The sequence below is a fragment of the Gobio gobio genome, assembly GCF_949357685.1.
Source record: "Gobio gobio genome assembly, chromosome: 24".
Lineage (NCBI taxonomy): Eukaryota > Metazoa > Chordata > Actinopteri > Cypriniformes > Gobionidae > Gobio > Gobio gobio.
Genome location: NC_137120.1, coordinates 38,112,103 through 38,137,616, shown reverse-complemented (window position 1 = coordinate 38,137,616; position 25,514 = coordinate 38,112,103). Strand labels below are relative to the sequence as shown.

General features: G+C 38.2%; 1 protein-coding gene across 1 annotated transcript in view; it reads right to left on the bottom strand.

The window, feature by feature from the left end:
* Positions 1-25,514, bottom strand: part of cntnap5b (contactin associated protein family member 5b) — a gene marked incomplete at both ends in the record, with an annotated part of 108,618 nt that overhangs the window by 37,577 nt on the left and 45,527 nt on the right. The window contains 2 exons of the mRNA XM_079807090.1: positions 3,309-3,573; positions 25,029-25,172. Coding sequence (XP_079663216.1) covers positions 3,309-3,573; positions 25,029-25,172 — 409 coding nt within the window. The remainder of the gene's footprint in view (positions 1-3,308; positions 3,574-25,028; positions 25,173-25,514) is intronic.

Sequence of the window (25,514 nt, the reverse complement as noted above, 5' to 3'; positions counted from 1 at the left end):
GCTCAACGAGTTAATCTGCATATGTCAACCCAGCAGAGAATCCACTATTCCCCTTGAGAGGGACGTGCAGATATTCAGTTTTACCGTCTGCGATGGCAGCTTGCCAGGCAGCCGCATCCAAAATTCAGTCGACATACAGGTGTGCCTGCCAAAGAGTGTTTTACAACTAAAAATCCTGTTTGAATTCTCGGTAAATGCTTTTAGGGCGAACGTGCGCACACGGGATTGGATTTTGTTCATGTTGTTGTATTTCGGAGACGCACATGCGAAGACAAGCACGCAACCTTGTATATTAATCCCTTGGAGGGACTTCCCCTTTTACATCTGTTGTTCTTAATATGAGCTAATTATAATTAGACTAAATGCGCATTTGGTTTGAAAGCGTTTTGCAGTGACAAAACAACCATTGAGAGGTGGCATATTTGAGACAACAATAATACAAATAATTACTTATAATAACAATATTATATTATATTGTTAATATAAGTTATATACACTCACCTAAAGGATTATTAGGAACACCTGTTAAATTTCTCATTAATGCAATTATCTAATCAACCAATCACAATGCAGTTGCTTCGATGCATTTAGGGGTGTGGTCCTGGTCAAGACAATCTCCTGAACTCCAAACTGAATGTCAGAATGGGAAAGAAAGGTGATTTAAGCAATTTTGAGCGTGGCATGGTTGTTGGTGCCAGACGGGCCTGCCTGAGTATTTCACAATCTGCTCAGTTACTGGGATTTTCACGCACAACCATTTCTAGGGTTTACAAAGAATGGTGTGAAAAGGGAAAAACATCCAGTATGCGGCAGTCCTGTGGGCGAAAATGCCTTGTTGATGCTAGAGGTCAGAGGAGAATGGGCCGACTGATTCAAGCTGATAGAAAAGCAACTTTGACTGAAATAACCACTCGTTACAACCGAGGTATGCAGCAAAGCATTTGTGAAGCCACAACACGCACAACCTTGAGGCGGATGGGCTACAACAGCAGAAGACCCCACCGGGTACCACTCATCTCCACTACAAATAGGAAAAAGAGGCTACAATTTGCACAAGCTCACCAAAATTGGACAGTTGAAGACTGGAAAAATGTTGCCTGGTCTGATGAGTCTCGATTTCTGTTGAGACATTCAGATGGTAGAGTCAGAGTTTGGCGTAAACAGAATGAGAACATGGATCCATCATGCCTTGTTACCACTGTGCAGGCTGGTGGTGGTGGTGTAATGGTGTGGGGGATGTTTTCTTGGCACACTTTAGGCCCCTTAGTGCCAATTGTGCCTCGTTTAAATGCCACGGCCGACCTGAACATTGTTTCTGACCATGTCCATCCCTTTATGACCACCATGTACCCATCCTCTGATGGCTACTTCCAGCAGGATAATGCACCATGTCACAAAGCTTGAATCATTTCAAATTGGTTTCTTGAACATGACAATGAGTTCACTGAACTAAAATGGCCCCCACAGTCACCAGATCTCAACCCAATAGAGCATCTTTGGGATGTAATGGAACGGGAGCTTCGTGCCCTGGATGTGCATCCCACAAATCTCCATCAACTGCAAGATGCTCTCCTATCAATATGGGCCAACATTTCTAAAGAATGCTTTCAGCACCTTGTTGAATCAATTCCACGTAGAATTAAGGTAGTTCTGAAGGTGAAAGGGGGTCAAACACAGTATTAGTATGGTGTTCCTAATAATCCTTTAGGTGAGTGTAGTTAGCCCCGCCTAGTGAATTCTCACTGGTCCAAAATCCCACTTCACAATAGTGTGCAACAGTCGGGCTCCAGAAGAAAAATCTCCATTAATTTTTTCCATAGGGAAATAATTTTTTAATGATTACTTATATACCTTTAACAGAAGCTTACTTTGAGCTACGAGGTGGTATTTGCTTCTGTTGAAGCCATCAGCATGCATCATTTCAACTTAGTTTTAAAATAATCACATTTAACAGTATTTAACAGTATGGAATTTAAGGTGAAAAACTACATTACCCATGATGCTGTTCAGAAAATAACACCAATCAGAGAGTCGAAACAAGTAAAACGCAACAAAGGATCTTGTTCGATCTGAAAGCCGTTAAACGTAAAGTACGCAAAGTATACAATATATTCCACGGTCAACTGTTATTGGTATTATAAAGTGGAAGCAATTGGGAACAACAGCAACTCAGCCACGAAGTGGTAGGCCACGTAAAATTACAGAGCGGGGTCAGCGTATGCTGAGGGTCACAGTGCGCAGAAGTCGCCAACTTTCTGCAGAGTCAAGAGCTACAGACCTCCAAACTTCGTGTGACCTTCAGATGAGCTCAAGAACAGTGTGTAGAGCTTCATGGAATGGGTTTCCATGGCCGAGCAGCTCATCCAAGCCTTACATCACAAAGTGCAATGCAAAGCGTAAGATGCAGTGGGGTAAAGTGCGCCGCCACTGGACTCTAGAGCAGTGGAGACTTCTCTGTCTGGCAATCCCATGGATGAGTCTGGGTTTGGCGGTTGCCAGGAGAATGGGACTTGCCTGACTGCATTGTGCCGAGTGTAAAGTTTGGTGGAGGGGGCATTATACTGCGGGGTTGTCCATTGAAAGGAACTCTTAATGCTTCAGCATACCAAGACATTTTGGACAATTTCATGCTCCCAACTTTGTGGTGTAATTTCTAAAATTAGAATTAACATGCCGATTATTTTTAATTGATTTAGTTTCTCCTAAATCACCAAATTAGGAGCTAATTTAAGCCTTAAGATGTTTTGTGAATATGGCCCCTGATATGTTCCGAATAGCTGAAACTTTCACTTTATTTATGGGGAACATTTTTTTAGGTTATACTTTATTTCGATGGTCCACTTTAGTGTAGTTACAACTACATGTCAACTAACTCTCATTAGAGTATTAGTAGAATGTAGTAGACTGTTAAGTTAGGGTTCGGGTTAGTAGAATATGTTGACATGTAGTTGCAAAGTTACTTATAGTTAGGCGGATGTCTAAAGTGGACCATCGAAATAAAGTCTGAATTTTTGCAGGATGCATGCTTAGGAAACCGGAAACCGGAAACTACACCTTTTGGAAGATTTTGAATAAAGTATTTAATGACGGATTGAATAAATAAATTAATATAAATAAGAATAAATACAATCATTATTATTATTAATAGTTAATAGTATCGTAATGTTTTGGTATATTGTGATTTTAACTACAACATTATTTTGTGTTTTCTGAACCAGTGGATAAAGATGGCAACCGGAAGGTTATAGGTTCAAATCCCACACGTCGAGCTCCAGAAAGAGACACATTTACACAAGTAGATGTCTCACCGATGACTATGTCAGAGCTTTGAAGTGGCGATCGGTGGTGCGTGAGTCTCAGCTGCCCATGAACGAGAAGCAAAAGCAGTCTCTCCGACTCTCGCCTCAGCCATGCCGACAGTAACATCGCTTCCCGGTTCCATGTTCGGAATTGGAAGGTCACCGACAATGTCTCCATTGCGGCGTCCACCGGAAGTGACAAAAAACTGCTGCTGGAACTCAGGAAGGTGGCGGAGACCAGTTGAGGATCTGAGCAGGTAAAAGTCACGTTCCCCTGAAACGACAGGACATGGGTTGGATGGTTAGTTGTTAAATCTGAGAAAAAATATCATATGGTTGTGCAGGAGTATTCCTTTAAGGACAGGTGTAGTAAATATTTCAGTGTTTACACAAAAACAAACAATTCCCCTCAAATCTAAACATGAACCCATGCAGAAATATGTTACTTTCCTTCTCTGACAGGTTTTGCCGTAAGGCAGGCAGACGGAGCGACAGGGGAATAAACAGTAAGTCAAATGTCAGGAGTTCGAAGACTGCAGGTCTCCACGGAAACAGAATAGGGGTCTGTTTTTAGACCAACAGTCCAATGGCACTGGACTATATAGTGGACAATGCATTGATCCGTCTTCCTGTGTGGTCTCAGACAGCAAACCACAACAGGGCCGGCTCCAGACTGTCGGGCTGTCGCACGGGGAACCGTTCGAGGAAAAAGAACGTGTTTGGATTCTTTAAGTAACCAGGTGACAAAGGGCTAGCTAAACACAATCCAATAAAACCCCAAACACCACAGAAACACCCCAAGCCATTGGTGATACCCGTGGCTCCATCTGGAAGGAAATACACTTGATTAAACTCAGCAGGAAACAGCTTTTATTCCTGAGTAAAAATAATACTATGTAAATATATAAATATATATATATATATATATATTATTGTTTTTTTTTTGTGCTGTCAAATATATTAATCGTGATTAATCGCACCTCAATAAAAGTATGTGAACCACTTTCAGAATCTGTGAAAATGGGAATAATTTTAAAAGAGGGATCATACAAAATGCATGTTTTTTTTTTATTTAGCATTGTCCTGAATACGTACGTTTTACATAAAAATTTTTTTTACATATAGTCCACAAGACAAAAAAACCCCTGAATTTATTAAAATGACCCGTTCAAAAGTTTATGAACCCTTGATTCTTTATATTGTGTGTCATTCCCTGGATGAGTGGCTGTGTGTGTGTGTTTTGTGATGGTTGGTCATGAGCCTCTTGTTTGTCCGGAGCAGTTAAACTAACCAATGTTCTTCAGAAAAATCTTGCAGGTCCTCAAATTCTTCCGTTTTCCAGCATCTTTAGCATTATTGAGCCCTCTCCAGCAGTGACTGTTTGAGTTTGAGATCTGAGGACGATTGAGCGACTCAAACACAACTATTAAAATGGTTGAAACATTCACTGACGCTCCAGAAGGAAACACGACGCATTAAGAGCCGGGGGTGAAAACTTGTTGAATTTGAAGAGCAAGGTAAATTGTACTTAGGCAAGGCAAGGCAAGTTTATTTGTATAGCACATTTCATACACAGTGGCTTTACACAGAAATTAAGTTAAAATAGTCATAAGTGAATAAAATTTGTCTTCCGGGAAACATGTAAGTTCCCAGAAGGCACACAACGTCATAAGACGTTGATATTTGGTTGCATTTTGGTTGCGACGTCAGGTAACCAAAATTCAATGTCAGCTCAACGTCTAATGCCAACGTTAACTTGATGTCCAAAACCGACGTCAGCTGACGTTGATCTTTTGTTGGTTTTAGGTTGTGTTGTTAACTAACCAAAATCCAACGTTGAGCCAACGTCTCAAGCCAACGTCATATTGACATAAAATACTGACATGAAGTCGTGAGGTATGGTGACCAAAACCCAACGTCTCCTTAACGTCATAATGGTAACGTCAACACAGCGTCAAATTCTACCATCATTATACCTTTTGTTGGTTTAAGGTTGTGTTGTTAACTAACCAAAATCCAACTTTGAGCCAACGTCTCATGTCAACGTCATATTGACGTCAAATACTGACATGAAGTCGTGAGGTATGGTGACCAAAACCCAACGTCTCCTTAACGTCATAATGGTAACGTCCACACAACGTCAAATTCTACCATCATTATACCTTTTGTTGGTTTAAGGTTGTGTTGTTAACTAACCAAAATCTAACATCATTAGACGTTGATCTTTTGTTGGTTTTAGCTTGTGTTGTTAACTAACCAAAATCCGACGTCTCATTCCAACGTCATATTGACGCCAAATACTGATATTAAGTCGTGAGGTATGGTGACCAAAACCCAACGTCACCTTAACGTCATAAGGGTAACGTCCACACAACATCAAAATCTAACATCATTAGACGTTGATCTTTTGTTGATTTTAAGTTGTGTTGTTAACTAACCAAAATCCAACGTTGAGCCAACGTCATATTGACGCCAAATACTGACATTAAGTCGTGAGGTATGGTGACCAAAACCCAATGTCTCCTTAACGTCATAATGGTAGTGTACACACAACGTCAAAATCTAACATCATTAGACGTAGATCTTTTGTTGATTTTAGCTTGTGTTGTTAACTAACCAAAATCTAACATCTCAAGCCAACGTCATATTGACTTAAAATACTGAAATTAAGTCGTGAGGTATGGTGACCAAAACCCAACGTCTCCTTAACGTCATAATGGTAACGTCCACACAATGTCAAAATCTAACATCATTAGACATTTAACTTTTGTTGGTTTTAGGTTGTGTTGTTAACTGACCAAAATCCAACATTGAGCAAACGTCTCAAGCCAACGTCCTATTGACGTAAAATACTGACATTAAGTCGTGAGGTATGGTGACCAAAACCCAACGTCTCCTTAACGTCATAATGGTAACATCCACACAACGTCAAAATCTACCATCATTATACCTTTTGTTGGTTTAAGGTTGTGTTGTTAACTAACCAAAATCCAACGTTGAGCCAACGTCTCAAGCCAACGTCATATTGACGTCAAATACTGACATTAAGTCGTGAGGTATGGTGACCAAAACCCAATGTCTCCTTAACGTCATAATGGTAGTGTACACACAACGTCAAAATATAACATCATTAGACGTTGATCTTTTGTTGATTTTAGCTTGTGTTGTTAACTAACCAAAATCCAACATCTCAAGCCAACGTCATATTGACTTAAAATACTGAAATTAAGTCGTGAGGTATGGTGACCAAAACCCAACGTCTCCTTAACGTCATAATGGTAACGTCCACACAATGTCAAAATCTAACATCATTAGACATTTAACTTTTGTTGGTTTTAGGTTGTGTTGTTAACTGACCAAAATCCAACGTTGAGCAAACGTCTCAAGCCAAGGTCCTATTGACGTAAAATACTGACATTAAGTCGTGAGGTATGGTGACCAAAACCCAACGTCTCCTTAACGTCATAATGGTAACGTCCACACAATGTCAAAATCTAACATCATTAGACATTTAACTTTTGTTGGTTTTAGGTTGTGTTGTTAACTGACCAAAATCCAACGTTGAGCAAACGTCTCAAGCCAAGGTCCTATTGACGTAAAATACTGACATTAAGTCGTGAGGTATGGTGACCAAAACCCAACGTCTCCTTAACGTCATAATGGTAACGTCCACACAACGTCAAAATCTACCATCATTATACCTTTTGTTGGTTTAAGGTTGTGTTGTTAACTAACCAAAATCCAACATTGAGCCAACGTCTCAAGCCAACGTCATATTGACGTCAAATACTGACATTAAGTCGTGAGGTATGGTGACCAAAACCCAATGTCTCCTTAACGTCATATTGGTAGTGTACACACAACGTCAAAATCTAACATAATTAGACGTTGATCTTTTGTTGGTTTTAGCTTGTGTTGTTTACTAACCAAAATCTAACGTCTCATGCCAACGTCATATTGACGTAAAATACTGACATTAAGTCGTGAGGTATGGTGACCAAAACCCAACGTCTCCTTAACGTCATAATGGTAACGTCCACACAGCGTCAAATTCTACCATCATTATACCTTTTGTTGGTTTAACGTTGTTTTGTTAACTAACCAAAATCCAACTTTGAGCCAACGTCATATTGACGTCAAATACTGACATTAAGTCGTGAGGTATGGTGACCAAAACCCAATGTCTCCTTAACGTCGTATTGGTAGCGTACACACAACGTCAAAATCTAACATCATTAGACGTTGATCTTTTGTTGGTTTTAGCTTGTGTTGTTAACTAACCAAAATCCAACATCTCAAGCCAAAGTCATATTGACGCCAAATACTGATATTAAGTCGTGAGGTATGGTGACCAAAACCCAACATCTCCTTAACGTCATAAGGGTAACGTCCACACAACATCAAAATCTACCATCATTAGACGTTTATCTTTTGTTGGTTTTAGGTTGTGTTGTTAACTAACCAAAATCCAACGTTGAGCCAACGTCTCAAGCCAAGGTCCTATTGAGGTCAAATACTGACATTAAGTCGTGAGGTATGGTGACCAAAACCCAATGTCTCCTTAACGTCATATTGGTAGCGTCCACACAATGTCAAAATATAACATCATTAGACGTTGATCTTTTGTTGGTTTTAGCTTGTGTTGTTAACTAACCAAAATCTAACGTCTCATGCCAACGTCATATTGACGTAAAATACTGACATTAAGTCGTGAGGTATGGTGACCAAAACCCAACGTCTCCTTAACGTCATAATGGTAACGTCAACACAGCGTCAAATTCTACCATCATTATACCTTTTGTTGGTTTAAGGTTGTGTTGTTAACTAACCAAAATCCAACTTTGAGCCAACGTCTCATGCCAACGTCATATTGACGTCAAATACTGACATTAAGTCGTGAGGTATGGTGACCAAAACCCAATGTCTCCTTAACGTCATATTGGTAGCGTCCACACAACGTCAAAATATAACATCATTAGACGTTGATCTTTTGTTGGTTTTAGCTTGTGTTGTTAACTAACCAAAATCTAACATCTCATGCCAACGTCATATTGACGTAAAATACTGACATTAAGTCGTGAGGTATGGTGACCAAAACCCAATGTCTCCTTAACGTCATATTGGTAGCGTCCACACAACGTCAAAATATAACATCATTAGACGTTGATCTTTTGTTGGTTTTAGCTTGTGTTGTTAACTAACCAAAATCTAACATCTCATGCCAACGTCATATTGACGTAAAATACTGACATTAAGTCGTGAGGTATGGTGACCAAAACCCAATGTCTCCTTAACGTCATAATGGTAACATCCACACAACGTCAAAATCTACCATCATTATACCTTTTGTTGGTTTAAGGTTGTGTTGTTAACTAACCAAAATCCAACGTTGAGCCAACGTCTCAAGCCAACGTCATATTGACGTCAAATACTGACATTAAGTCGTGAGGTATGGTGACCAAAACCCAATGTCTCCTTAACGTCATATTGGTAGTGTACACACAACGTCAAAATTTAACATAATTAGACGTTGATCTTTTGTTGGTTTTAGCTTGTGTTGTTAACTAACCAAAATCTAACGTCTCATGCCAACGTCATATTGACGTAAAATACTGACATTAAGTCGTGAGGTATGGTGACCAAAACCCAACGTCACCTTAACATCATAAGGGTAACGTCCACACAACATCAAAATCTAACATCATTAGACGTTGATCTTTTGTTGATTTTAAGTTGTGTTGTTAACTAACCAAAATCCAACGTTGAGCCAACGTCTCAAGCCAACGTCATATTGACGCCAAATACTGACATTAAGTCGTGAGGTATGGTGACCAAAACCCAATGTCTCCTTAACGTCATAATGGTAGTGTACACACAACGTCAAAATCTAACATCATTAGACGTAGATCTTTTGTTGATTTTAGCTTGTGTTGTTAACTAACCAAAATCCAACATCTCAAGCCAACGTCATATTGACTTAAAATACTGAAATTAAGTCGTGAGGTATGGTGACCAAAACCCAACGTCTCCTTAACGTCATAATGGTAACGTCCACACAATGTCAAAATCTAACATCATTAGACATTTAACTTTTGTTGGTTTTAGGTTGTGTTGTTAACTGACCAAAATCCAACGTTGAGCAAACGTCTCAAGCCAAGGTCCTATTGACGTAAAATACTGACATTAAGTCGTGAGGTATGGTGACCAAAACCCAACGTCTCCTTAACGTCATAATGGTAACGTCCACACAACGTCAAAATCTACCATCATTATACCTTTTGTTGGTTTAAGGTTGTGTTGTTAACTAACCAAAATCCAACATTGAGCCAACGTCTCAAGCCAACGTCATATTGACGTCAAATACTGACATTAAGTCGTGAGGTATGGTGACCAAAACCCAATGTCTCCTTAACGTCATATTGGTAGTGTACACACAACGTCAAAATCTAACATAATTAGACGTTGATCTTTTGTTGGTTTTAGCTTGTGTTGTTAACTAACCAAAATCTAACGTCTCATGCCAACGTCATATTGAGGTCAAATACTGACATTAAGTCGTGAGGTATGGTGACCAAAACCCAACGTCTCCTTAACGTCATAATGGTAACGTCCACACAGCGTCAAATTCTACCATCATTATACCTTTTGTTGGTTTAACGTTGTTTTGTTAACTAACCAAAATCCAACTTTGAGCCAACGTCTCATGCCAACGTCATATTGACGTCAAATACTGACATTAAGTCGTGAGGTATGGTGACCAAAACCCAACGTCTCCTTAACGTCATATTGGTAGCGTCCACACAACGTCAAAATCTAACATCATTAGACGTTGATCTTTTGTTGGTTTTAGCTTGTGTTGTTAACTAACCAAAATCCAACATCTCAAGCCAAAGTCATATTGACGCCAAATACTGATATTAAGTCGTGAGATATGGTGACCAAAACCCAACGTCTCCTTAACGTCATAAGGGTAACGTCCACACAACATCAAAATCTACCATCATTATACCTTTTGTTGGTTTAAGGTTGTGTTGTTAACTAACCAAAATCCAACTTTGAGCCAACGTCTCATGCCAACGTCATATTGACGTCAAATACTGACATTAAGTCGTGAGGTATGGTGACCAAAACCCAATGTCTCCTTAACGTCATATTGGTAGCGTCCACACAACGTCAAAATATAACATCATTAGACGTTGATCTTTTGTTGGTTTTAGCTTGTGTTGTTAACTAACCAAAATCTAACATCTCAAGCCAACGTCATATTGACTTAAAATACTGAAATTAAGTCGTGAGGTATGGTGACCAAAACCCAACGTCTCCTTAACGTCATAATGGTAACGTCCAAACAATGTCAAAATCTAACATCATTAGACATTTAACTTTTGTTGGTTTTAGGTTGTGTTGTTAACTGACCAAAATCCAACGTTGAGCAAACGTCTCAAGCCAAGGTCCTATTGACGTAAAATACTGACATTAAGTCGTGAGGTATGGTGACCAAAACCCAACGTCTCCTTAACGTCATAATGGTAACGTCCACACAATGTCAAAATCTAACATCATTAGACATTTAACTTTTGTTGGTTTTAGGTTGTGTTGTTAACTGACCAAAATCCAACGTTGAGCAAACGTCTCAAGCCAAGGTCCTATTGACGTAAAATACTGACATTAAGTCGTGAGGTATGGTGACCAAAACCCAACGTCTCCTTAACGTCATAATGGTAACGTCCACACAACGTCAAAATCTACCATCATTATACCTTTTGTTGGTTTAAGGTTGTGTTGTTAACTAACCAAAATCCAACATTGAGCCAACGTCTCAAGCCAACGTCATATTGACGTAAAATACTGACATTAAGTCGTGAGGTATGGTGACCAAAACCCAACGTCTCCTTAACGTCATAATGGTAACGTCCACACAGCGTCAAATTCTACCATCATTATACCTTTTGTTGGTTTAACGTTGTTTTGTTAACTAACCAAAATCCAACTTTGAGCCAACGTCATATTGACGTCAAATACTGACATTAAGTCGTGAGGTATGGTGACCAAAACCCAATGTCTCCTTAACGTCGTATTGGTAGCGTACACACAACGTCAAAATCTAACATCATTAGACGTTGATCTTTTGTTGGTTTTAGCTTGTGTTGTTAACTAACCAAAATCCAACATCTCAAGCCAAAGTCATATTGACGCCAAATACTGATATTAAGTCGTGAGGTATGGTGACCAAAACCCAACGTCTCCTTAACGTCATAAGGGTAACGTCCACACAACATCAAAATCTACCATCATTAGACGTTTATCTTTTGTTGGTTTTAGGTTGTGTTGTTAACTAACCAAAATCCAACGTTGAGCCAACGTCTCAAGCCAAGGTCCTATTGAGGTCAAATACTGACATTAAGTCGTGAGGTATGGTGACCAAAACCCAATGTCTCCTTAACGTCATATTGGTAGCGTCCACACAATGTCAAAATATAACATCATTAGACGTTGATCTTTTGTTGGTTTTAGCTTGTGTTGTTAACTAACCAAAATCTAACGTCTCATGCCAACGTCATATTGACGTAAAATACTGACATTAAGTCGTGAGGTATGGTGACCAAAACCCAACGTCTCCTTAACGTCATAATGGTAACGTCAACACAGCGTCAAATTCTACCATCATTATACCTTTTGTTGGTTTAAGGTTGTGTTGTTAACTAACCAAAATCCAACTTTGAGCCAACGTCTCATGCCAACGTCATATTGACGTCAAATACTGACATTAAGTCGTGAGGTATGGTGACCAAAACCCAATGTCTCCTTAACGTCATATTGGTAGCGTCCACACAACGTCAAAATATAACATCATTAGACGTTGATCTTTTGTTGGTTTTAGCTTGTGTTGTTAACTAACCAAAATCTAACATCTCATGCCAACGTCATATTGACGTAAAATACTGACATTAAGTCGTGAGGTATGGTGACCAAAACCCAATGTCTCCTTAACGTCATATTGGTAGCGTCCACACAACGTCAAAATATAACATCATTAGACGTTGATCTTTTGTTGGTTTTAGCTTGTGTTGTTAACTAACCAAAATCTAACATCTCATGCCAACGTCATATTGACGTAAAATACTGACATTAAGTCGTGAGGTATGGTGACCAAAACCCAATGTCTCCTTAACGTCATAATGGTAACATCCACACAACGTCAAAATCTACCATCATTATACCTTTTGTTGGTTTAAGGTTGTGTTGTTAACTAACCAAAATCCAACGTTGAGCCAACGTCTCAAGCCAACGTCATATTGACGTCAAATACTGACATTAAGTCGTGAGGTATGGTGACCAAAACCCAATGTCTCCTTAACGTCATATTGGTAGTGTACACACAACGTCAAAATTTAACATAATTAGACGTTGATCTTTTGTTGGTTTTAGCTTGTGTTGTTAACTAACCAAAATCTAACGTCTCATGCCAACGTCATATTGACGTAAAATACTGACATTAAGTCGTGAGGTATGGTGACCAAAACCCAACGTCACCTTAACATCATAAGGGTAACGTCCACACAACATCAAAATCTAACATCATTAGACGTTGATCTTTTGTTGATTTTAAGTTGTGTTGTTAACTAACCAAAATCCAACGTTGAGCCAACGTCTCAAGCCAACGTCATATTGACGCCAAATACTGACATTAAGTCGTGAGGTATGGTGACCAAAACCCAATGTCTCCTTAACGTCATAATGGTAGTGTACACACAACGTCAAAATCTAACATCATTAGACGTAGATCTTTTGTTGATTTTAGCTTGTGTTGTTAACTAACCAAAATCCAACATCTCAAGCCAACGTCATATTGACTTAAAATACTGAAATTAAGTCGTGAGGTATGGTGACCAAAACCCAACGTCTCCTTAACGTCATAATGGTAACGTCCACACAATGTCAAAATCTAACATCATTAGACATTTAACTTTTGTTGGTTTTAGGTTGTGTTGTTAACTGACCAAAATCCAACGTTGAGCAAACGTCTCAAGCCAAGGTCCTATTGACGTAAAATACTGACATTAAGTCGTGAGGTATGGTGACCAAAACCCAACGTCTCCTTAACGTCATAATGGTAACGTCCACACAACGTCAAAATCTACCATCATTATACCTTTTGTTGGTTTAAGGTTGTGTTGTTAACTAACCAAAATCCAACATTGAGCCAACGTCTCAAGCCAACGTCATATTGACGTCAAATACTGACATTAAGTCGTGAGGTATGGTGACCAAAACCCAATGTCTCCTTAACGTCATATTGGTAGTGTACACACAACGTCAAAATCTAACATAATTAGACGTTGATCTTTTGTTGGTTTTAGCTTGTGTTGTTAACTAACCAAAATCTAACGTCTCATGCCAACGTCATATTGAGGTCAAATACTGACATTAAGTCGTGAGGTATGGTGACCAAAACCCAACGTCTCCTTAACGTCATAATGGTAACGTCCACACAGCGTCAAATTCTACCATCATTATACCTTTTGTTGGTTTAACGTTGTTTTGTTAACTAACCAAAATCCAACTTTGAGCCAACGTCTCATGCCAACGTCATATTGACGTCAAATACTGACATTAAGTCGTGAGGTATGGTGACCAAAACCCAACGTCTCCTTAACGTCATATTGGTAGCGTCCACACAACGTCAAAATCTAACATCATTAGACGTTGATCTTTTGTTGGTTTTAGCTTGTGTTGTTAACTAACCAAAATCCAACATCTCAAGCCAAAGTCATATTGACGCCAAATACTGATATTAAGTCGTGAGATATGGTGACCAAAACCCAACGTCTCCTTAACGTCATAAGGGTAACGTCCACACAACATCAAAATCTACCATCATTATACCTTTTGTTGGTTTAAGGTTGTGTTGTTAACTAACCAAAATCCAACTTTGAGCCAACGTCTCATGCCAACGTCATATTGACGTCAAATACTGACATTAAGTCGTGAGGTATGGTGACCAAAACCCAATGTCTCCTTAACGTCATATTGGTAGCGTCCACACAACGTCAAAATATAACATCATTAGACGTTGATCTTTTGTTGGTTTTAGCTTGTGTTGTTAACTAACCAAAATCTAACATCTCAAGCCAACGTCATATTGACTTAAAATACTGAAATTAAGTCGTGAGGTATGGTGACCAAAACCCAACGTCTCCTTAACGTCATAATGGTAACGTCCACACAATGTCAAAATCTAACATCATTAGACATTTAACTTTTGTTGGTTTTAGGTTGTGTTGTTAACTGACCAAAATCCAACGTTGAGCAAACGTCTCAAGCCAAGGTCCTATTGACGTAAAATACTGACATTAAGTCGTGAGGTATGGTGACCAAAACCCAACGTCTCCTTAACGTCATAATGGTAACGTCCACACAATGTCAAAATCTAACATCATTAGACATTTAACTTTTGTTGGTTTTAGGTTGTGTTGTTAACTGACCAAAATCCAACGTTGAGCAAACGTCTCAAGCCAAGGTCCTATTGACGTAAAATACTGACATTAAGTCGTGAGGTATGGTGACCAAAACCCAACGTCTCCTTAACGTCATAATGGTAACGTCCACACAACGTCAAAATCTACCATCATTATACCTTTTGTTGGTTTAAGGTTGTGTTGTTAACTAACCAAAATCCAACATTGAGCCAACGTCTCAAGCCAACGTCATATTGACGTCAAATACTGACATTAAGTCGTGAGGTATGGTGACCAAAACCCAATGTCTCCTTAACGTCATATTGGTAGTGTACACACAACGTCAAAATCTAACATAATTAGACGTTGATCTTTTGTTGGTTTTAGCTTGTGTTGTTTACTAACCAAAATCTAACGTCTCATGCCAACGTCATATTGACGTAAAATACTGACATTAAGTCGTGAGGTATGGTGACCAAAACCCAACGTCTCCTTAACGTCATAATGGTAACGTCCACACAGCGTCAAATTCTACCATCATTATACCTTTTGTTGGTTTAACGTTGTTTTGTTAACTAACCAAAATCCAACTTTGAGCCAACGTCATATTGACGTCAAATACTGACATTAAGTCGTGAGGTATGGTGACCAAAACCCAATGTCTCCTTAACGTCGTATTGGTAGCGTACACACAACGTCAAAATCTAACATCATTAGACGTTGATCTTTTGTTGGTTTTAGCTTGTGTTGTTAACTAACCAAAATCCAACATCTCAAGCCAAAGTCATATTGACGCCAAATACTGATATTAAGTCGTGAGGTATGGTGACCAAAACCCAACATCTCCTTAACGTCATAAGGGTAACGTCCACACAACATCAAAATCTACCATCATTAGACGTTTATCTTTTGTTGGTTTTAGGTTGTGTTGTTAACTAACCAAAATCCAACGTTGAGCCAACGTCTCAAGCCAAGGTCCTATTGAGGTCAAATACTGACATTAAGTCGTGAGGTATGGTGACCAAAACCCAATGTCTCCTTAACGTCATATTGGTAGCGTCCACACAATGTCAAAATATAACATCATTAGACGTTGATCTTTTGTTGGTTTTAGCTTGTGTTGTTAACTAACCAAAATCTAACGTCTCATGCCAACGTCATATTGACGTAAAATACTGACATTAAGTCGTGAGGTATGGTGACCAAAACCCAACGTCTCCTTAACGTCATAATGGTAACGTCAACACAGCGTCAAATTCTACCATCATTATACCTTTTGTTGGTTTAAGGTTGTGTTGTTAACTAACCAAAATCCAACTTTGAGCCAACGTCTCATGCCAACGTCATATTGACGTCAAATACTGACATTAAGTCGTGAGGTATGGTGACCAAAACCCAATGTCTCCTTAACGTCATATTGGTAGCGTCCACACAACGTCAAAATATAACATCATTAGACGTTGATCTTTTGTTGGTTTTAGCTTGTGTTGTTAACTAACCAAAATCTAACATCTCATGCCAACGTCATATTGACGTAAAATACTGACATTAAGTCGTGAGGTATGGTGACCAAAACCCAATGTCTCCTTAACGTCATATTGGTAGCGTCCACACAACGTCAAAATATAACATCATTAGACGTTGATCTTTTGTTGGTTTTAGCTTGTGTTGTTAACTAACCAAAATCTAACATCTCATGCCAACGTCATATTGACGTAAAATACTGACATTAAGTCGTGAGGTATGGTGACCAAAACCCAATGTCTCCTTAACGTCATAATGGTAACATCCACACAACGTCAAAATCTACCATCATTATACCTTTTGTTGGTTTAAGGTTGTGTTGTTAACTAACCAAAATCCAACGTTGAGCCAACGTCTCAAGCCAACGTCATATTGACGTCAAATACTGACATTAAGTCGTGAGGTATGGTGACCAAAACCCAATGTCTCCTTAACGTCATATTGGTAGTGTACACACAACGTCAAAATTTAACATAATTAGACGTTGATCTTTTGTTGGTTTTAGCTTGTGTTGTTAACTAACCAAAATCTAACGTCTCATGCCAACGTCATATTGACATAAAATACTGACATTAAGTCGTGAGGTATGGTGACCAAAACCCAACGTCACCTTAACATCATAAGGGTAACGTCCACACAACATCAAAATCTAACATCATTAGACGTTGATCTTTTGTTGATTTTAAGTTGTGTTGTTAACTAACCAAAATCCAACGTTGAGCCAACGTCTCAAGCCAACGTCATATTGACGCCAAATACTGACATTAAGTCGTGAGGTATGGTGACCAAAACCCAATGTCTCCTTAACGTCATAATGGTAGTGTACACACAACGTCAAAATCTAACATCATTAGACGTAGATCTTTTGTTGATTTTAGCTTGTGTTGTTAACTAACCAAAATCCAACATCTCAAGCCAACGTCATATTGACTTAAAATACTGAAATTAAGTCGTGAGGTATGGTGACCAAAACCCAACGTCTCCTTAACGTCATAATGGTAACGTCCACACAATGTCAAAATCTAACATCATTAGACATTTAACTTTTGTTGGTTTTAGGTTGTGTTGTTAACTGACCAAAATCCAACGTTGAGCAAACGTCTCAAGCCAAGGTCCTATTGACGTAAAATACTGACATTAAGTCGTGAGGTATGGTGACCAAAACCCAACGTCTCCTTAACGTCATAATGGTAACGTCCACACAACGTCAAAATCTACCATCATTATACCTTTTGTTGGTTTAAGGTTGTGTTGTTAACTAACCAAAATCCAACATTGAGCCAACGTCTCAAGCCAACGTCATATTGACGTCAAATACTGACATTAAGTCGTGAGGTATGGTGACCAAAACCCAATGTCTCCTTAACGTCATATTGGTAGTGTACACACAACGTCAAAATCTAACATAATTAGACGTTGATCTTTTGTTGGTTTTAGCTTGTGTTGTTAACTAACCAAAATCTAACGTCTCATGCCAACGTCATATTGAGGTCAAATACTGACATTAAGTCGTGAGGTATGGTGACCAAAACCCAACGTCTCCTTAACGTCATAATGGTAACGTCCACACAGCGTCAAATTCTACCATCATTATACCTTTTGTTGGTTTAACGTTGTTTTGTTAACTAACCAAAATCCAACTTTGAGCCAACGTCTCATGCCAACGTCATGTTGACGTCAAATACTGACATTAAGTCGTGAGGTATGGTGACCAAAACCCAACGTCTCCTTAACGTCATATTGGTAGCGTCCACACAACGTCAAAATCTAACATCATTAGACGTTGATCTTTTGTTGGTTTTAGCTTGTGTTGTTAACTAACCAAAATCCAACATCTCAAGCCAAAGTCATATTGACGCCAAATACTGATATTAAGTCGTGAGATATGGTGACCAAAACCCAACGTCTCCTTAACGTCATAAGGGTAACGTCCACACAACATCAAAATCTACCATCATTATACCTTTTGTTGGTTTAAGGTTGTGTTGTTAACTAACCAAAATCCAACTTTGAGCCAACGTCTCATGCCAACGTCATATTGACGTCAAATACTGACATTAAGTCGTGAGGTATGGTGACCAAAACCCAATGTCTCCTTAACGTCATATTGGTAGCGTCCACACAACGTCAAAATATAACATCATTAGACGTTGATCTTTTGTTGGTTTTAGCTTGTGTTGTTAACTAACCAAAATCTAACATCTCATGCCAACGTCATATTGACGTCAAATACTGACATTAAGTCATGAGGTATGGTGACCAAAACCCAATGTCTCCTTAACGTCGTATTGGTAGCGTACACACAACGTCAAAATCTAACATCATTAGACGTTGATCTTTTGTTGGTTTTAGCTTGTGTTGTTAACTAACAAAAATCCAACGTCTCAAGCCAAAGTCATATTGACGCCAAATACTGATATTAAGTCGTGAGGTATGGTGACCAAAACCCAACGTCTCCTTAACGTCATAAGGGTAACGTCCACACAACATCAAAATCTACCATCATTAGACGTTTATCTTTTGTTGGTTTTAGGTTGTGTTGTTAACTAACCAAAATCCAACGTTGAGCCAACGTCTCAAGCCAAGGTCCTATTGAGGTCAAATACTGACATTAAGTCGTGAGGTATGGTGACCAAAACCCAATGTCTCCTTAACGTCATATTGGTAGCGTCCACACAATGTCAAAATATAACATCATTAGACGTTGATCTTTTGTTGGTTTTAGCTTGTGTTGTTAACTAACCAAAATCTAACGTCTCATGCCAACGTCATATTGACGTAAAATACTGACATTAAGTCGTGAGGTATGGTGACCAAAACCCAACGTCTCCTTAACGTCATAATGGTAGCATCCACACAACGTCAAAATCTAACATCATTAGACCTTTTGTTGGTTTTAGGTTGTGTTGTTCACAAACCAAAATCCAACGTTGAGCCAACGTCTCAAGCCAACGTCATATTGATGCCAAATACTTACATTAAGTCGTGAGGTATGGTGACCAAAACCCAACGTCTCCTTAACGTCATAATGGTAACGTCCACAAAACGTCAAAATCTAACATCATTAGACATTGATCTTTTGTTGATTTTAGCTTGTGTTGTTAACTAACCAAAATCCAACGTTGAGCCAACGTCTCAAGCCAACGTCATGTTGACGTCAATCTCCAATGTTGGACAGACGTTGGAGGTTGACGTCAACCCGATTTTAATTTCCAACAAAAATGTCTGTCCATATTGATGTCCGGTGCCTGTAGGGTATTTTCTATTGCTTCTGAAGGGCAGTACTAAATGAAAAAAAAAACCCTGATATTTAAAAAAAAATAAGACATCTTCATCCTGTTCAAAAGTTTTCACCCCCTGGCTCTTAATGCATTTGATTTATTCCCGATTTATTTTGTTCATAAAACAAGATAAAAATGATTTGGTAAGAAAAATATCCAACCATCCATCCATTATAAAACAAAATATTTAATTAAGAAAAACCCTCACACACCTGCAGGTAATGGATGGGTGCGTAGGAGAAAGAAAAAAAAAAGTAAAAAAGAAAAAAAAGAATGTCCCACACACTATCTACTTACAAAAGTCTCAAAAATAGCTTTATTTGCAACGTTTCGGTCCCATGACCTGCATCACATAAGACAAGATAACAAAAACAAACATAATTTTGTGAATAACTTCACAAATTTTTATTTACTTAAATTATTTTAAATTTTTTTTTTTTTTTTTTGCAGTGTCAAAGCTCTGTCCCTGGTCAAATCAAAATGATTAGGATACATTCAAATGTAATGTAACAGATATAATTTTTTTTTTAGACTTTTTGACCCAAGTAATCCCAGACAGAGTATTCCACATATGCTCTAAAATCCCACTATGATCGTGCTAGTCACTCAAGAGACACCATGCCTCATTGCCTGGCCCTAATTGGGCTCCAAAGGCCCCTTAGGAGCCTGTATATTTGCCTCACTGAAAACGTACTGCATAATTGAGAGAGAGCCAGAGAGAGAGAGGAGGTGTCCGCTGTGAAATTCTCAGAGGGTGGTACAGACTAAGTGGGACTCGTCCTCTCCGTCATTAGTACCAGAGTCCCGCTGAACTCCCTCCCGGTCCATTAAAGGATGCGATATCCAGCATGTGGGCCAGATTAATGGCTGGAGTGATTAGCTGTGCTCTGGTGTAGTCCACTGCACTGATGTGACATGATATGACAGCGACGACAGGCCATTACACATAATCACAGTGGGGAAACGGACGCTAACAATACCAGACCAGAAGAATAGGATCTTGCAAAAGTTACTTGATTTAGAGGACTGGGATTCCTTGAGCCTGTGAAGTGGGAAAATGTGGAACAGTAAAACAGGACTGTGGATTTATATTCCGGTGCTGCATCATAAAAAAAACTCCCCGAAAACAAACAATACTGTCATTGCAGGGATTTATGTCTAAATAGTCCTATTCAAACAGCTACTTAAAAAGTCTATCAGTCTGTCTGTCTGTCTGTCTGTCATCCTGTCTGTCTGTCTGTCTGTCTGTCAATCTATCTGTCTGTCTGTCTGTCTGTCTGTCAATCTATCTGTCTGTCTGTCTGTCTGTCATCCTGTCTGTCTGTCTGTCTGTCAATCTATCTGTCTGTCTGTCTGTCTGTCTGTCTGTCTGTCTGTCATCCTGTCTGTCTGTCTGTCTGTCTGTCTGTCTGTCTGTCATCCTGTCTGTCTGTCTGTCTGTCTGTCTGTCTATCTATCTGTCTGTCATCCTGTCTGTCTGTCTGTCTGTCTGTCTGTCTGTCTGTCTATCTATCTGTCTGTCTGTCTGTCTGTCTGTCTGTCTGTCTGTCATCCTGTCTGTCTGTCTGTCTGTCTGTCTGTCTGTCTGTCTGTCTGTATGTCTGTCTATCCATCTATCTATCATCTATATATACTTATATAACTAGTTATATTTCTATCTATATCTAGTTCTATATCTAGCTCCATATCATCCATCCATCCATCCATTTTATCTACTGTATCTAGTTCCATATCTATTTATATCTTTCAAGTTCTATATCTATTTCTAGTCCCACACCTATGTATATTTATCTATACCTATCTAGTTTTATATCTAGCTCCATTTCATCCACCCATCCTATCTAATTCTATATCTAGTTCCATCTATGTATATTTATCTATATCTATATATATATATATATATATATATATATATATATATATATATATATATATATATATATATATATATAGTTCTATATCTATGTACATTCATCTATATCTATCTAGATTTATATTTAGCTCCATATCATCCATCCATTTTTATTCTACTGTACAGTTCCATATCTATCCATATCTATCTACTTCAATATCTATCTATATCTAGATCCATATCAATGCATATTTATCCACCTATATCTATCTAGTTCTATAGATAGAACTAGTTAAGTTTCTATCTATATCTAGTTCCATCTATGTATATTCATTTATATTGATCTAGTAGCATTTCTATGTATAGTTATCTATCTATCTATCTATCTATCTATCTATCTATCTATCTATCTATCTATCTATCTATCTATCTATCTATCTATCTATCTATCTATCTATCTATCTATCTATCTATCTATCTATCTATCTATCTATCTATCTATCTATCTATCTATCTATCTATCTATCTAATATCTATCCAAATCTATGTATATTGATCTAGATATATGAAGTTATATGCCTAGTTCCAAATCTATGTATATTGATCTAGATCTATGTAGTTATACGCCTAGTTCTAAATCTATGTATATTGATCTAAATCTATGTAGTTATATGCCTAGTTCCAAATCTATGTATATTGATCTAGATCTATGTAGTTATACGCCTAGTTCCAAATCTATGTATATTGATCTAGATCTATGTAGTTATATGCCTTGTTCCAAATCTATGTATATTGGTCTAGATCCATGTAGTTATATGCCTAGTTTCAAATCTATGTATATTGATCTAGATATATGTAGTTATATGCCTAGTTCCAAATCTATGTATATTGGTCTAGATCTATGTAGTTATATGCCTAGTTCAAAATCTATGTATATTGGTCTAGATCTATGTAGTTATATGCCTAGTTCCAAATCTATGTATATTGATCTAGATATATGTAGTTATATGCCTAGTTCCAAATCTATGTATATTGGTCTAGATATATGTAGTTATATGCCTAGTTCCAAATCTATGTATATTGATCTAGATATATGAAGTTATATGCCTAGTTCCAAATCTATGTATATTGGTCTAGATCCATGTAGTTATATGCCTAGTTCCAAATCTATGTATATTGGTCTAGATCCATGTAGTTATATGCCTAGTTCCAAATCTATGTATATTGGTCTAGATCCATGTAGTTATATGCCTAGTTCCAAATCTATGTATATTGATCTAGATATATGTAGTTATATGCCTAGTTCCAAATCTATGTATATTGGTCTAGATCTATGTAGTTATATGCCTAGTTCCAAATCTATGTATATTGGTCTAGATATATGTAGTTATATGCCTAGTTCCAAATCTATGTATATTGATCTAGATCTATGTAGTTATATGCCTAGTTCCAAATCTAGGTATATTGTTCTAGATCTATGTAGTTATACGCCTAGTTCCAAATCTATGTATATTGGTCTAGATCCATGTAGTTATATGCCTAGTTCCAAATCTATGTATATTGGTCTAGATCCATGTAGTTATATGTAGGGTTGGGAACCGAGAACCGGTTCTTATGCAGAACCGAAACTGATTTTTGAAAAATACCAGAACCGCGCGAAATTCCTAAGTTTCGGTTCCGAAAACGGTTCTGGTGCAATGTGTGTGCGAAGCGCTGGAAGCGTATCCTTTCATAGCGAGTGGCAGCCAGTGTTGCCAACTCCGTGATTTTCCCGCTTTCCCGTTTTCCACTGTTGCCGCGGGCTGTGTTTCATGTCCGCGGGTTGAAACGATTGTGCAATTGTGCGGGTTTTGTTGTGAAAACCTGGCAACCCTGGCTCACCTCATCATGAATATTAATTACGTTGCCTGCCGCTTCCAGGAGGGCAACGCAGTTCAGCACTGAAAGCCCTCGCGCTGCACATTTACGGTTTTGCGTCAGATATTTTCTCGTTGACCACCAGCATAGCGAAGAGAAAGTCACATGTATGGATTCATTTCCAAAGAATGAATGATAATGAAGCAAAATGTAACACGTGAAAAGTTAATAACATGCAAAGGAGGCTGCACTAGCAATTTGACAAAACATTTGCTACAGCACAGAGTGCCTCAGGGCTTATACCAGATTTATAGTGAAAGGCCTATATATATATATATATATATATATATATATATATATATATATATATATATATATATATATATATATATATATATATATATATATTTATTTGTCAACCGTTGAGTCACCATGGTTTAGGTAAGCGTTTAGGCACAATTACCTTTGTAATGCTGAATTGCAATTTATTATTTACAAGTTCACTGTATTCAATAAATATAATTTATAACTTGGTTTTATTCAGAGACAGAGAGATAAAATGTAATAAGACAATTTCAGAGGTGTTCATTTGAAAAAAAATGTGTTGCAAGAATGGCTTAATTAATACTGTAATATATGTACAGTACAGGACTTTTTTGACATTGCCAACCTGTAAATAAATTTTAGAGCAAGTAATAAACACAAAATGGATTGTTTGAGTTGCGTATTGTGCCTTTTTCTTTTACCACTATTTGTTTAATAATTTTAATGGAACCGGAATCGGAACCGGAATCGTTAGGCGGAACCGGAACCGGAACCGGAACCGGAAAATTTCTCACGATTCCCAACCCTAGTTATATGCCTAGTTCCATGTCTGTGTAAATGTCTCTATATCTATCTAGTTCCATTTTTATCTACTCATCTAATTCCACATCTTCCACATCTGTCTGCTGTCTCTCTCTTAACTTACAATTATATATTGTATATTCATAGCTAATATCTCAATACAACCAGAACATTATTAAATCACACGGACATTTGAACATCCCAGTAGCAGTGTGGCCGGATGAAGAAGTAGAAATGTGTCATTACACAAAGCCATCCGTCTCATTAAAACCCCTCCCTCATTCCAAAACGACTGTAATTTAGTCCCCAGACCTTTGGCGAGGTACGATTTTATGAGGTATTTCGTCAGCGGATCATTTATGAGGCGTAATCCAAGGCCCGAGCAGCTCTTGGAGACTGATTGCCCACCTTGTAAAAGATATTTTAATGACACGGCTCTCAGCGCTGTGGGAATAATGTGGAGGAAACCACAATTCATTCTCTTAAAAAGCTCCCTTGCGGTGCCATGGTACACTGGCGAAGGCTCAAAAGAAATCTGAACGGCTCCATTTTGCTCCCTGCTGCCCGGGTCCACAGAGGACTAGCCAGCGCTAAGATGCATTTCTGCAAAAATGCAGGTGAAAACTAATGGGAATGGAAATATAAATCAATCTCGCTACAAACACTGTTTGTGCCCCACCTATGAAAATTCATCACAATCCACAAACTTGGCTGCGGAAAGTTCTGGCACCTCTCAGCGCTTGTGCTATTAGGGAGAAATCACTAAATACTCGGGTCAAGAAACATTCATTATGTATTGGATGGGATGGGATTGCTAATTCATCAGGACCTGTGCTGATTTCATAGCTTTTCATGGCTCTGACAACAGAAATAACAAATGCATGGGATTGTCACTAATAAAGATCCTCACCACACTGTAGATCTGAGGCTTGCGTCGTTTGGCGAGGTCGATGATGTTGACCCCATTGTAGTAGAGGTTCTCCAAACATCCGTGGAAGTTTTTCCGCAGGAACGTGCCTGGTTTTCCAGGAAGAGGGATGCCTCCAAAACTGAGCTTTGTGAAATGAATGAAAAACAACAGCGATGGAGAGGTTTTACAACACAGCGAGAAATGCGTCCAGTCATTAGTCAAGTGATTTGCCGCTTGAGGTGTTGTGCTCTTGACCAATCAATCATTACTTGATTATGTTAATCATGTTAAACATTTTTAAATGTTTAAATCTTTTAACTTTGTTACCGGTTACAGGTTAGTCAAGCAATTATGCAGGTCCAAATGTGTAACAAAACAAAAATCAAAGAGTTACAAAATAAAATAAATACAAATAAAGTGTTACAAAATAAATACATAAAATAAAGTAAGAGTTACAAAATAAAATATAAAAAAAAGAGTTAAAAA